The 16,172-nt window shown below is 41.8% G+C and overlaps 1 protein-coding gene across 4 annotated transcripts in view; it reads right to left on the bottom strand.

Moving 5' to 3' along the window:
* The window catches only part of chd1 (chromodomain helicase DNA binding protein 1), a 129,393-nt gene that overhangs the window by 11,074 nt on the left and 102,147 nt on the right, over positions 1-16,172 (bottom strand). For all 4 annotated transcript variants that reach the window (XM_078396434.1, XM_078396437.1, XM_078396436.1 and 1 more), the window contains 3 exons: positions 8,193-8,312; positions 6,461-6,598; positions 4,234-4,491 (listed from right to left, as the gene is read on the bottom strand). In XM_078396434.1, the coding sequence (XP_078252560.1) occupies positions 4,234-4,491; positions 6,461-6,598; positions 8,193-8,312 (516 nt within the window). The remainder of the gene's footprint in view (positions 1-4,233; positions 4,492-6,460; positions 6,599-8,192; positions 8,313-16,172) is intronic.

Raw genomic sequence — 16,172 nt, 5'->3', positions numbered from 1 at the left:
GTTTTGGAAGCTAGTCCCCTTCAGTTTTCTCTTCAGCATACAAAAGACATGCTCAATTTGGTTCAGGTCAGGTGATTGACTTGGCCACTCAAGAATTGACCAGTTTTTAGCTTTGAAAAACTCCTTTGTTGCTTCAGCAGTATGTTTGGGATCATTGTCTTGCTGTAGAATGAACCACCGGCCAATGAATTTTGAGGCATTTGTTTGAACTTGAGCAGATAGGATGTGTCTATACACTTCAGAATTCATTATTACTACCATCAGAATTCATTATTACTACCAAAGAACTACTACCATCAGCAGTTGTATCATCAATGAGGATAAGTGAGCCAGTACCTTCAGCAGCCATACATGCCCAGGCCATAACACCCCCACCACCGTGTTTCATAGGTGAGGTGGTATGATTTGGATATTGGGCAGTTCCTTCTCTCCTCCATACTTTGCTCTTGCCATCACTCTGATATAAGTTAATCTTCATCTTATCTGTCCACAAGACTTTTTTTCCAGAAATGTGGTTGCTCTTTTAAGTACTTCTTGCCAAGCTGTAACCTGGCCATCCTATTTTTGCGGCTCACCGGTGGTTTGCATCTTGCAATGTAGCCTCTGTATTTCTGTTCATGAAGTCTTCTGTGAATAGTGGTCATTGACAAATCCACACCTGACTCCTGAAGAGTGTTTCTGATCTGTCAGACCACTGTTTGTGGATTTTTCTTTATTGTAGAGGGAATTCTTCTGTCATCAGCTGTGGAGGTCTTCCTTGGCTTGCCAGTACACTTGCAATTAGTAAGCTCACCAGTGCTCTCTTTTTTCTTAATGATTTGATTTTGGTAAGCCTAAGGTTTGGCTGATGTCTTTAACAGTTTTATTTGTTTCTCAGTCTCATAATGGGTTCTTTGACTTTCACTTTGGTCCTCATGTTGATAAACAGCAATAAAAGTTTCCAAAGATGTTGGAAAGACCGGAGGAAAGACGATGCTGAGAGCTGTCTTGTACCTGCATTCAGGCGGCATTTAAACACATCTGAGCAATTACAAAAACCTGTGAAGCCGTGTGGCCCAAACATTATGGTGCCCTGAAATGGGGGGACTATGTATAAACACTGCTATAATTTCTACATGGTGAAACCAAAATGTATAAAAATACCTTTTAATAAAATCTGACAATGTGCACTTTAACCACATGTGATTTTTTTCTATTACAAATCTCAAATTGTGGAGTACAGAGGCAAATAAATAAATGAGTCTTTGTCCCAAACATTATGGAGGGCACTGTATTTGAGAGATATGAGCGTATCAATTCAGAGAAATAGGTGGTTACTCGGAATTAAAAGCGTGCTTCGGCATTCAATCATATCAAGCACCAACTCCCACCCATGTAATACCAATCGCTCACTTGCTAATAAAATACTTCTACCTTAAAAATATTCATAGATATTCCTTTCTTGCTGATTGAGGAGAATTTCAAAGGATCACAACTCAAATGTTCACCTTGTTGTGTCTCAAACAGGCAATCACTTATTTTTAAAGAGCGATGCTTTGAGTTATAGAGTTACACAGCATGGAAACAGGCCCTTCGGCCCAACTTGTCCAAGAAGTCCCATTTGCCCACGTTTGGCCTAAATCCCTCTCAACCTTTCCCATACATGTACTTGTGCAAGTGTCTTTTAAATACTGTTCATAGTACCTGCTTCAACTACCATTCTAGCTTGTTCTATACACTCACTGCCCTCTGGGTGAAAAGATTGCCCCTCAGATTCCTATTAAATCTTGCCCCTCTCACTTTTACCCTGGGTAAAAGACTCTGCATTCACCCTATCTATTCCCTCATGATTTTATAAATCTCTAAAATCACCATCGACCTGTGCTCCAAGGAATGAAGTCCCAGCCTTCTCAACCTCTCCCTGTGGCTCAGGCCCTCGAGTCCTGGCAACATCCTTGTATACCTTTTTTGCACATTCCAGATTGACAACTTTCCAATAACAGGGTGACCAAAACTGAATGCAATACTCCAAATGTGGCTTCATCAACGTCTTATATAACTGCAATATGACCTCCCAACTTCTATACCCAATACTCTGACTGATGAAGGACAATGTGCAGAAAGCCTTTTTGACCACCCCATTTACCTAATGCCACTTTCAAGGAACTTGCACTTCTAGATTCCCCTGCTTTATAATAATCCCCAGAGCCCTGCCATTCAGTGTAGGGTGTGCCCTTGTTAGATTTCCCAATATGCAACACTTAGCATTTTTCTGTATTAAATTCCATCAACCATTCTTCAGCCCACCTGCCCAACTGATCAAAATCCTGCTATAATACTTGACAACCATCTTCACTATCCACAATACCGCCCACTTTAGTGTCATCTGCAAACTTGCTCATCAATGCCTTGTACGTTCTCATCCAAATAATCTATATGAAATACCAATGTGTTGTACAGCTGTTACATAATATCCCAACTTTTCTCAATACCCTCATTGATGAGGGCCAATCTACAAAATAAACACACTTTTACCGCCCCATCTATCTGTGATACTACTTTCAAGGAAATGTATACCTGTACTCCTAGATCCTACTGCTTTACAACATTCCCCAAGGCCCTACCATTCACTGTGAAAGTCCAGCCTGTTTTGACTTCTTAAAATACAACTCGCAATTAGCTTCATTAAACTACATTTGCCATTCTTGAGCCCACTTGCCCAACTGACCACAATCCTGCTGTAATTTTTGATAATTATCTTGATGGTCTACGATACCACCTACTTTAGTGTTATCTGCAAACCTACTGATTATGCCTTGTACATTCTCATCCATTAGTATAAACCACAAACAGCAATGGGCCAGGCACCAATCACTGAGGCACACCATTAATCGTAGGTCTGCAGTCTAAAAAACAACCTTCCAACACCACCCTCTCCTTTGTTCCACGAAGCCAATATTCAGAATCCCGAAGAAGGGTTCCGATCCGAAACATCAGCTATTCCTTTTCTCCACAGATGCTACCTGACCTGCTTGCCAGCATTTTGTGTCGCTTTCTCACAAGAAAAACATCTTCTCCACAATCACCCTGTCAAGAACATTCAGAATGGTATGATTCAATCAAGCCACCTCTTTCACTTCTCAGCTCCATCAGATGCAAACTTCGCCGATCATATCTTTCCTTGTGACACAAATCATCCATTCTTGGAACCAGTCAATTAAATCTTCTCTCAGCTGCTTCCAATACAATTTACATTACATCTTAAACAAGGAGACCAATAATGTACAGAGTACTCCAGATGTGATTCCAATACCATATATAACTGAAGCTACTTCTATCTTTTTTACTTCCTATTTTTTACAAATAAATATTTTTGTTAGCTTTGCAAATCACAGATTTTAATCTCCCAATATTCTATTACACTTTCCAGATCTTGGTCTCTCTTTGAAGCCTTTGTTGCTTCACTTTCCTACCTATCTTTACATCATTAGAAAATTCAGCAATCATACCTTCCATTCCTCATCCAAAACACATATAAACTGCGAAAAGCCAAGGCCCCTTTTTTATTCTTCATCACAAAGCCAAAGCTTGATTTCTGTTAAAGCCACAATGTCTTGTTAATTCTAATTAGAATTCTATTTCTAATTAGAATTACTGTCTTGTGCCTCAACTCTAATCAATAATTTCTTCAACTGAGTTTATTTACAGCATTTGTAAATTAACAATGGAACTCTCTTCCATCTATAGACAATTGGCTTTGCAAAAAGGTCCAGCAAATTCTTCATATTCCCCATTTCTACCAACCCACTTCATTCTCAAGTTGTTTTCCATTTGAGACTGCAACCCCTTCACTGCATGCACCATTAAACAGCCCAATGCCCATTCACTCCAAAAAATCTATCATATTTGTTCCCAGTCCTGACAAAATGGGTGATCTGTTAATCTGCTACATTTCAACATGGGAAAACTCTCTATAAAAGAGTGAACAACTTAAACTTTCCAATTCATGATTGTCATTTGATAAAACCTACATAATTGAACACAAAAGCCACATCACAATATGGTGATCTATAAACATCTGAGAATACAATATTATGGTACATAAATGAACAGTCTTTTTTATGGAGGTTACTTTGATTGAAATTCAGTTCAATGTGATATATATATATATATATATATATATATATATAAGAATAAAATTCTACATGGATCTATAACCCAGAACCTTTTTTTTAAAATCAAATACTGTTTTACCTTCTCTTCTTTTACTTCTTTATCTTTATAAATAGGTTCTTTATCCTTCTCTTTTTCTTTTATTTCTTTCTTGACATCTTTTTCTTTTGTTTCTTTCTTTTCTTCCTTTTCCTTTTTGTCTTTTCTAGTTTCTTTTGCTTCTTTTTTGATCTCTTTCTCTTCAGATTCTCTCTTAGCTACAATTTCCTTTTCTTTCTCTTCAGCATCTCTTTCTGCTTTCAATTTCTTTTTTGTGGGTTTTGCTCCTGTAACATCATCCTACAAATAAAAGACAGAATATTTAATGTGTCTTAAAATCTGCTGCTTCTATTCTGTATCACCCTAAAATCCAGGCATCTTTCATCCGAGCCAATCTTTTGGTCCCTGATGGTCTCCAATTCTAGATTTGCATCTTGTATTCATTTCCCATCCGTCCCAAGCTATACTCTGTTTATTTTCCCTTAAACTTTCTATTTGACATGAACCAATTTCTGAGCTCAGCGGTTATCAGCGTACCAGGGTGCACTCCTAAGGACCTTCTACAACACTGTGGCGGCACCAGCCATTTTCTATGCAGTGGTCTGCTGGAGCAGCAGCATCTCAGCAGCAGAGAGGAGGAGACTTGACAAGCTGATCAGGAAGGCCAGCTCTGTCCTGGGTTGCCCCCTTGACTCAGTACAGGAGGTGGGAGAGAGGAGGACGATGGCAAAGATAACATCACTACTGGACGACTCCCACCCCATGCAGGACACTGTCACTGCACTGAGTAAGTAGCTCCTTCAGTGACAGACTCATTCACCCCAAGTGTGTGAAGGAGAGATATCGGAGGTCCTTCCTTCCCGCTGCTGTGAGACTGCACAACCAGCGCTATTCCCAGCAGACCAGTCAACAGACCAGTTAACAGTAACAGTTTTAAAAAAACACAGTAAATGATGACAATTATCCTTATCTTTATTTTTTATTTATAATGAATGTCTCTTGCTATTCACTTTGCTGGTGTAACACTGCAAATTTCCCCGGTGTGGGACAAATAAAGGAATATATTATTATTATTAAAGCTACACAATAATGGATTTAATTAAAGTTACAAGTATAGACCTGGAATGAATGACAAGAGTTCAGTCTTCAGGTCTCTCCGCCACCTTTGCCATTCCAGAAAAAACGATTCATCTATCCAACCTCTCCCTGTTGCTAATATTCCCTGATCCAGGGCTCATTCTTGAAAATGTGTAAGAAGGAACTGCAAATGCTGGTTTAAACCAAAGATAGACAGAAAAAGCTGGAGTAACTCAGCAGGACAGGCGGCATCTCTGGAGAGAAGGAATGCGTGATGTTTTGGGTCGAGAACCTTCTTCAGACATTTCTTCTCTCCAGAGATGTTGCCTGACCCGTTGAGTTACTCAAGCTTTTTCTGTCCATCTTCATTCTGGAAAACCTCTGCTGTACCCTTTCCAAAGCCTCCACATCCTTTCTGTAATATGGCGACCAAAAATGCACGCAATATTCCAAAAGCGGCCTAACCAAAGTCCTATAAATCTGTGTCATGACTTCCTGACTCTTATACTCAATACTTCGAACAATGAAGGCAAGCATTTCACATGCCTTCTTTACCATTCCATTTACTTGTGTTGCCACTTTCAGGGAGTTATGGACTTGGCCCCAAGATCCCTCTGTACATCAATGCAGTCTTGCATTGCTGCAGATGCAAAATGTTTTGCCATTAATTGTATAACCACCCAAACTGCAACAGCTCACACTTGCTCACATTAAATTCCATCTCCTACTTCTATTTCCAACCGTACACTTTGACAGCCTTCCTCATGTTCCGTGACCAATGTAATCTTGACGACATCTGAAGACTTATTGATCAACCTAGATTTATGTCTAAGTCATTTATATATATGACAAACATCAGTGGTCCCAGCACAGATCCCTGTAGAACTCCGACTCCATTCTATCTTTGTCCCGCCCCCTCCCCTGATATCAGTCTGAAGGGTCTCGACCCAAAATGTCACCCATTCCTTCTCTCCAACCCATTCCTTCGCTCCAGAGACGCTGCCTGACCCGCGGAGTTACTCCAGCATTTTGTGTCTACCTGTATAACTCCACTGGACACAAATCTCCAGCCTGAATATCATCCTTCCACCACGGCCTTCTATCATTAAGCCAGCTCTGAATCTGTATAACCAAGTCACTGTTAATGCTGTTAATTATTACCATAATCAATTTTCAAGTTTAGACTCCATACCTTGATCTCTCCTTCCTCATCTGAGCTCTTGACTGAAGGTGGTGGCGGTGATGATGAATCACTTTTAACTACTTCTACTTTCACAATCTTTACCACTTTATTTCGTTTGTTCCTTGGCTTCCTTTTTTTCGAATTAGCCTTTTCAAAATAAATGACAAAATAAGTGTGAGAAAATAGGAGTTCAAAACAGCTAGGAGATGATGTGGCAACAAACAGGACTCAGTGGTATGTTGACTCCTTAGCACAGGATTCTGGATGTCTTGGAGTAGCTGCAAAACATTTGCAACAAATGACACAAGTAGAAAAAAGAATGTGGTCCCACAGAATGAATACAGGGAATCAGGCAATTTTTTTTACAGCAGGACCCAAGGATGGTAATCTCCAGATTACGCCCAGTGCCACATGTCAGTAGTGGTAGGAATAAGAAGACAGGTCAGGTAAATGCTTGGATGAAGAGTTAGTACAAGCGGCAGAGATTTAGATTTTTACACCATTGGATTCTCTTCTGCGGCAGAGGTAACCTGTACAAAAGGTACAGGGAGAGGTTGGGTAGGCTAGGACTTTATTCCTTGGATTGCAGGAGGCCAAGTGGTGATCTTATTCGAGGTACAAAAAATCACGAGAAATGATGAATAGTCTTTTTCCCTGGGCAAGATAATCAAAAACACGAGGACATAGGTTTAACGTGGAGGGGGTGACAGATTTAATAGGAACCCGTGGGGAAACTTTTCCACAGAGGGTGGTAGGTATATAAAAACTGCCAGAGGACGTAGTTGATAGATAAAAAAAGAATATTTAAAAGACATTTGAACAGATACATAAATAGGAAATATTTAGAGGGATACAGGCCAAATAGGGGTAAATGTTACTAGTTCGTTAGGACATCTCGGTCCACATGGACGAGTTGGACTGAAGAGTTGTACTAATTCCACAAAAATAGCATATTTAATCATCTGGAATGCCCAGCAATAATTACAAAGACTGAACGAGTTAAATGCAGGAGAGTGAGCATTAGAAATTAAAGTAAATTACATATTTTATTCTTTGAAATAGGTTTCCCAAGGGGTGGAAGAGAAACAACTACCACGTCTTGCAAAATAATCCTCTCTGCCCTTTCTTCCCCATCCACAAAACCTCATCAGAAATTGCCTCACAATCATGCATATAGCTCAAATGTCAAAATATATATGTTTTCTGGACATGGATGTGGAGAGGATGTTTCCACTAGCGGGACAGTCTAGGACTAGAGGTCGTAGCCTCAGAATTAAAGGACATTCTTCTAGGAAGGAGATGAGGAGAAATTTCTTTAGTCAGAGGGGTGGTGAATCTGTGGAATTCTTTGGAGGCCAGGTCAGTGGATATTTTTAAGGCAGAGATAGATTCTTGATTAGTACAGGTGTCAAAGGTTATGGGGAGAAGGCAGGAGAATGGGGTTCGGAGAGAGAGATAGATCAGCCATGATTGAATGGCGGAGTACACTTGATGGGCCGAAGGGCCTAATACTACTTCTATCACTTATGACATCAAACGTCTATTGCCACTGAAGCAGCATAATATTGCAGGAGTTTACCAAGAATAACTCAAGTGATGGGCAATAAATGTGGCTTTGATTTGTCACTCGCATCCCTCGAACAAGTCGACTTTTATTAGCATTCATACGACCTCAGCTGCCAACAGAAATAGATTTATGATGCAGAAAACTTGAAACTAAATACTGTAATGCACTGTGTACCTCAGCAAGCCTTTGTGCTTCCTTTCTGGCCAAATCTTTACTTAGAAGTTTGATGAGGTAGTCAGCTCTGGTCTGCAATTGTTTGGCCTGGGGTTTTTTATCCGGATCATCAGGCAAAATCTACACACCAAAAAAATGTTGGAACAATTATCAAGGACATTAAAAGCAGAGAAATCAACAAGTACAGGTACACAATTTCCTGAAAGTGGAGAGTCAGGTGGAAAGTATGGTGAACGAGTTTCACACAGCTTTTATTGGGACGGGTATGGAGTTCAAAAGTCGGTACATCATGTTGCTAATTTCAAGAGTTAAAGGATGCATATAATTTCCATGAGCATAGAATTCTTAAAGAATATTACAAATACAAGTGTATAAAATCATGACAGGAATAGATCGGGTGGATGCACAGAATCTCTTGCCCAGAGTAGGGGAATCGAGGACTAGAGGATATAGGTTCAAGGTGAAGGGGAAAAGACTTATTAGGAATCTGAGGTGTAACTTTTTCGACACAAAAGGTGGTGGATGTGTAGAACAAGCTGCCAGAGAAGGTAGTTGAGGTTGGGATGACCCCAACATTTAAGAAGCAGTTAGACAGGTACATGGATAGGACAAATTTGGAGGGATATGGACAAAGCGCATACAAGTGGGACTAGTGTAGCTGGGACACGTTGGCATATGTGGACAAGTCGGGCCAAAGGGCCTGTTTCCACACTGTATTACTCTAGGACTCTAAATCCCCTCAAGTGTATAATGTAATGTTTTACGTTGTACTTGTAGTTAGTCATAAAGCACAGAAACAGTCCCTTTGGCACAACTTGCCCATGGCGACCAAAATGCCCCATCTAAGTTAGTTCCATTTGCCTGTGTTTGACCAACATACCCCTCTAAACCCTTCCAATCCATATACAGTGCCCCCCATAATGTTTGGAACAAAGATCCATCATTTATTTATTTGCCTCTGTACTCCACAATTTGAGATTTGTAATGGAAAAAATCACGTGTTTAAAGTGCACATTGTCAGATTTTATTAAAGGGTATTTTTATACATTTGGGTTTCACCATGTAGAAATTAGCTGTGTTTATACATAGTCGTCGTCCCCCCCCCCCATTTCAGGGCACCATAATGTTTGGGACACATGGCTTCACAAGCGTTTGTAATTGCTCAGGTGTGCTTAATTGCCCCCTTAATGCAGGTATAAGAGAGTTCAGCACCTAGTCTTTGCTCCAGTCTTTACATCACCTTTGGAAACTTTTATTGCTGTTTATCAACACGAGGACCAAAGTTGTGCCAATGAAAGTCAACAAAGACATTATGAGACAGAGAAACACAAATAAAACTGTTAGAGACATCAGCCAAAGCCTAGGCTTACCAAAATCAACTGTTTGGAACATCATTAAGAAGAAAGAGCATTGGTGAGCTTACTATAAGAAAATAACTGCAGATCCTGGTACAAATCGAAGGTATTTATTCACAAAATGCTGGAGTAACTCAGCAGGTCAGGCAGCATCTCAGGAGAGAACGAATGGGTGACGTTTCGGGTCGAGATTACTAAAGGGACTGGCAGGCCAAAGAAGACCACCACAGCTGATGACAGAAGAATTCTCTCTAGAATAACGAAAAATCCCCAAACACCTGTCTGACAGATCAGGAGTCAGGTGTGGATTTGTCAATGACCACTATCCGCAGAAGACTTCATGAACAGAAATACAGAGGCTACACTGCAAGACGCAAACCACTGGTTAGCCGCAAAAATAGGATGGCCAGGTAACAGTTTGCAAAGAAGTACTTAAAAGAACAACCACAGTTCTGGAAAAAGGTCTTGTGGACAGATGAGACAAAGATTAACTTACATCAGAGTGATAGCAAGAGCAAAGTATGGAGGAGAAAAGGAACTGCCCCCAAGATCCAAAGCACACCATCTCATCTGTGAAACAGTGATAGGGGTGTTATGGCCTGGGCATGTATGGCTGCTGAAGGTACTGGCTCACTTATCTTCATTGATGATGCAACTGCTGATGGTAGTAGCATAATGAATTCTCAGTCACGTTCGCTCGTGTGTCAGACGACGTTCTGCCATCGCTTTGCCACAGCCAGTGCCACATCTGTGCCTCTGTGGAGATCGTCCGCAGTGCATGCCTCTCCGCCGTAAGGCAGTAGGTGGCCCATTGTCTGTACCTCTCCACAGTTGCACCTGTCAGAGTCCGATAAGTCCCTCTCCTTCAGGTTGAGTCCGCAACGTCCCAGTCCACGCCAGGTAGTATAAGGCGGGTGGTGTCCTAGTGCCATCTGTTCTTTGGTTTTGGTACCTGGCATTGTTGCTCCAGTTCCATGAAGCTGTTCCAACTCTTCATGTTGGTGATTGTGCAAGAGGTGACGAGGGCTTGTGTCCGCATTGAAGCATTCTACTGCAGCTGCCCGATCACGTCTGCGAAATGGTTCGTCAATGCCAGCCAGCTCGTACAGATGTTCAACCTTTGTTGGCTTCAGGCATCCAGTAATTTTCCTGCAGGCAGTGTTCAACGCAGAGTCCACCTTGCGCGCATGTTTAGAGCGGCTCCAAGCGGGGCTTGCATATTCTGCCACTGAGAAACAGTTTCTGAAGTGTATAGACACAGCCTATTTGCTCAAGTTCAAACAAATGCCTCGAAACTCATTGGCCGGCGGTTCATTCTACAGCAAGACAATGATCCCAAGCATACTGCTAAAGCAACAAAGGAGTTTTTCAAAGCTAAAAAATGGTAAATTCTTGAGTGGCCAAGTCAATTACCCGATCTGAACCCAATTGAGCATGCTTTTTATATGCTGAAGAGAAAATGGAAGGGGACTAGCCCCCAAAACAAGCATAAGCTAAAGATGGCTGCAATACAGGCCTGGCAGAGCATCACCAGAGAAGATACCCAGTAACTGGTGATGTCCATGAATCGCAGACTTCAAGCAGTCATTGCATGCAAAGGATATGCAACAAAATACTAAACATGACTAAACGTAGAAAATAAGTGCAGGAGGAGGCCATTAGGTCCTTCGAGCCAGCACCGCCATTCATTGTGATCATGACTGACCATCCGCAATCAGTAACCTGTGCCTGCCTTCTCCCCATATCCCTTGATTCCACTAGCCCCTGGAGCTCTATCCAACTCTCTTTTAAATTCATCCAGTGAATTGGCCTCCACTGCCTTCTGTGGCAGAGAATTCCACAAATTCATAACTCTCTGGGTGCAAAAATTTCTTCTCACCTCAGTTTTAAATGGGCTCCCCTTTATTCTTAGACTGTGACCCCCTGCTTCTGGACTCCATCATTGGGAACATTTTTTCCTGCATCTAGCTTGTTCAGTCCTTTTATAATTTTATTTGTCTCTATAAGATCCCCTCTCATCCTTCTAAACTCCAGTGAATACAAGCCCAGTCTTCCCAAACTTTCCTCATCCCAGGGATTAACCTCATGAACCTACGCTGCACTGCCTCAATAGTAAGGATGTCCTTCCTCAAATTAGGAGATCAAAAGTGCACACAATACTCCAGATGTGGTCTCACCAGGGCCCAATACAACTGCAGAAGGACTTCTTTGTTCCTATACTCAAATCCTCTTATGAAGGCCAACATGCCATTAGCTTTCTTCACTGCCTGCTGTACCTGCACACTTACTTTCAGTGACTGTGGTACAAGGACCCCAAGGTCTTATTGCTCTTTCCCTTTACCTAATCTGACACTATTGAGATAATAATCCGCCTCTTTGTTTTTGCCACCAAAGTGAATAACCTCACATTTATCTACATTATAGTGCATCTGCCATGCATCTGCCCACTCACTCAACCAGTCCAAGTCATCCTGCAACCTCCTAACATCCTCTTCGCAGTCCATACTGCCACCCAGCTTTATGTCATCTGCAAACTTGCTAGTGTTACTTCTAATTCCATCATCCAAATCATTAATATATATTGTAAATAGTTGCGGCCCCAGCAACGAGTTTGCGGCACTCCAGTCGTCACTGCCTGCCATTCTGAAAAGGACCCGTTTATTCCTACTCTTTGCTTCCTGTCTGCCAACCAATTCTCTATCCATGTCAATACCCTACCCCCAATACCATGTGCTCTAATTTTGCTCACCAATCTCCCGTATGGTACCTTATCAAAGGCTTTCTGAAAGTCTAGATACACTACATCCACTGGCTCTCCTTCATCCATTTTACTTGTCACATCCTCAAAAAATTCCAGAAAATGAGTCAAGCAGGATTTCCCCTTCTTAAATCCATGCTGACTTGCACCAATCCTTTTACTGCTATCCAAATGCGCCATTATTACCTCTTTAATAATTGACTCCAGCATCTTCCCCACCACCGATGTCAGGCTAACTGGTTTATAATTTCCCGTTTTCTCTCTCGCTCATTTCTTGAAAAGTGGGATAACATTAGCTACCTTCCAATCCACAGGAACGGATCCCAAATTTATTGAACATTAGAAAATGATCAGAAATGAACTACTTTCATTTACATGACATTGCTGTGTCCCAAACATTATGGTGCCCTGAAATGGGGGGACTATTATGGAGGACACTGTAACTGTCCAAATGTCTTTTAAATGCTATTATACTATCTGCCTTAACTACTTCCTCTGGCAGCTTGTTCCATCTCCCCACCACCCTCAAGAGTGAAAAATATTGCCCCTCGGCTCATATTAAACCTTGCCCCCCTCACCTTAAACATCCTGTTTTTGATTCCCCTATGTTGGATGAAAAACAATGCACATTCACCCTATTCATTCCCCTCATGATCTGTACTCAGTAACCTACTATACATAGTTCCCTGAAAGTGGCCATGCAAGTAGACAGAGTGGCAAAGGTGCAGGAAGGAATGGCAGATGCTGGTGTCTCAATCCAAAATGTCACCCATTCCTTCCATCGAGAGATGCTCCTGTCCCTCGGAGTTATTCCAGTTTTTTGTGTCGATCAAGATACTGGGTACAGGGGTTATGATGGCATGTTACAGCTGTATAAGTTATTGATGAGACCACACTTAGGGCAGCACAGTGGCACAATGGTAGAGTTGCTGCCTCACAGTGCCAGAGACCCAGGTTCAATCCTGACTCTGGGTGCTGCCTGCTCGGAGCTTGTACGCTCTCCGAGTGACTGCGAGGGTTTTCACCAGGTGCTCCGGTTTCCTCCCACACTCCAAATATGTACAGGTTTGTAGGTTAATTGGTTTCAGTAAAATTGTCCCTAGTGTGCAGGATAGTGTTAGTGTATGGGGTGTTCACAGGTCAGCGCAGACTCGGTGGGCCAAGGGGCCCGTTTCCACGTTGTATTTCTAAAGTCAAAAGACTGATGAAGGCTAAAGTACCAAAACCCTTCTTGATCACCCTATCTACCTGTAACACCACTTTCAATAAAAACCATGTACCTGTACTCCTGGATCCCCCTGATCTACAACAATTCCCAGGACCCTACCATTCACTTTGAAGGTCCTACCCAGATTTAACATTCATCAATGCATCACCTCACACTTATCTAAATTAAACAACATTAGCCATTTCTCAGCCCACTTATCCAGCTGATTAAAAGCCTGCTGTAATGTTTGATAACCATCCTCACCATCTACGATACCATCCACTTTAGCTTCACCTGCAAACTTACTGATGTCTTATACATTTGCGTCCAAATGTTTGATATAAACTACAAAACAGCAAAGAGTTCAGCACCGATATCCAAGGCACACTACTCGTAACTGGCCTCCAGTCTGAAAAGCACCCTTCCACCACCACCCCTTTGCCTCCTTCCCTGAAGCCAATTTGATATCGTTTACTAGCTCACCCTGGATCCCATGTGATCTAACTTTCCTGAGCAACCTACCATGCGGAACCTTAAAGGCCTTGAAGTCCAGGGAGATCATAAGTGATAGGAGTGGAATTAGGCCATTCGGTCCATCAAGTCTTCCATTCATGGCTGATCTATCTCTCCTAATCCCATTCTCCTGCCTTCTTCCCATAACCTCTGACACCTGTACTAATCAAGAATCTATCTATGTACCTCAGCGGGACAGGCAGCATCTCTGGAGAGAAGGAATGGGTGACGTTTCAGGTCAACCCAAAACGTCACCCATTCCTTCTCTCCAGAGATGCTGCCTGTCGCACTGTTGCTCCAGCATTTTGTGTCTATCTTCGATTTAAACCAGCATCTGCAGTTCTTTCATACACAAGAATCTATCTATCTCTGCCTCAAATATATCCGCTGGCATTGCCTCCACCGCCTTCTGTGGCATTGAATTCCACAGATTGTCCACCCTCTGACTTAATAAAAACCTCCTCATCTCCTTTCTGAAAGAACATCCTTTTTGAGGTTTTGACCTCTAGTCTAAGACCCTCCCACTTGTGGAAACTTCCTCTCCACATTCACTCTCTAAGCCTTTCACTATTCTGTATGTTTCAATGAGGTCCCCTCTCCTCCTTCTAAACAGCGAATATAGGCCTAATTCCATCAAACACTCATCATATGTTAACCTACTAATTCCTGGGATAATTCTTGTAAACGTCCTCTGGACCCTCTCCAGAGATAGCACATCCTTCCTCAGATATGGTGCCCAAAATTGCACACAATATTCCAAATGCAGCATGACTAGCACCTTATAAAGCCTCAGTATTACTCACTGTTTTTGTATACAAGCCCTCTCAAAATAAATGGTACCATTGCATTTGCTTTCTTTACTACTGATTCGACTCGCAGATTAACTTTTTGGGAATCTTGCACCAGCACTCCCAAATCCCATTGCACCTCAGATTTCTGGATTCTCTCCTCATTTAGAAAATAATCTACGCCTTTATTCCTACTACCAAAATGCATGACTCCACACTGTGCTACACCATATTCCATCTGCCACTTCTCTGCAGAAGGACTTGGATAGTTTGGGAGAGTGGGCAGAGTCCCTGCTTTCTCTACACTGCCTGCCCCTCCACCTATTTTTGTATCATCTGCAAACTTGGCCACAAAACCTTCAATCCCCTCATCCAAAAATACAATGTGAAGAGTAGCGGCCCCAGCACCGAGCCCTGCGGAACTCCGCGAGTCACTGACAGCCAACCAGAAAAAGTCACTCTTTTGCCACTCTGCCTTCCAGCTAACCTGATATCCATGCTAGTATCTGCACTTGATACCGTGGGCTCTCATCTTCCTTAGCAACCTCCCATGTGGCATCTTATCAAAGGCTTTCTGAAAATCTAACTATATAACATCCACTGACTCTCCTTTGTTTGTCCTGCTATTTACTTCTTCAAAGAATTCCAGCAAATTTGTCAGGCAAGACCTCCCCTTCACAAAGCCAGGCTGACTTCGGCCTATTTTATTGTGAACTTCTAATTACTCCATAACCTCATCCTTTATAATAATGGACTCTAAAATCTTACCAACCACTGAAGTTAAGAATAACCAGCCTATAGTTCCCACTATAGACAATGTCTACGGCCTTGGCCTCGTCAACCCTTTTCAAAAAACTCAAATTTGTAAGATACCATCTCCCATGTACAAAATCATGCCGACTACCTCTAATCTCTCCCCATGCATCTAATGTTGCAAGTCTAGTGATCACTTCACTTCAACACAAAGTTCCGGAGACAGGAGAAATAATAACCAATCCATCAAACTATTGGCTTAATTTTTCATTTGTTTTCTAATATATTTTTAACATCATTTAAAAAAGAGAAATTATCTTAATATGTACTTTTATTTAAGTTTACTAGAGACACACTTAGAGTGGCCGACTGAACTGACAGACTATTCTGGTTCAATCCAATTTGGCATGAGAAAAATTGGCCATACACTCCTTCCCAGGTTAACAATTGGTGTTGACCACATAATTTTCTTTAATTAGCTGAAGATAATAGCAGAGGCAATTGGCCGCTTGCTTTCATTGGGAAGTGTATTGAGAACAAAGGTTGAGTCACCATGATACAGCAGTACAAGTCAGTGGTGACATCACACTTGGAATACGGTGTGCA

This window comes from Rhinoraja longicauda, chromosome 3, assembly GCF_053455715.1.
Source record: "Rhinoraja longicauda isolate Sanriku21f chromosome 3, sRhiLon1.1, whole genome shotgun sequence".
In the NCBI taxonomy this organism is placed as follows: domain Eukaryota; kingdom Metazoa; phylum Chordata; class Chondrichthyes; order Rajiformes; family Arhynchobatidae; genus Rhinoraja; species Rhinoraja longicauda.
This window is presented reverse-complemented; position numbering and strand designations above follow the sequence as displayed.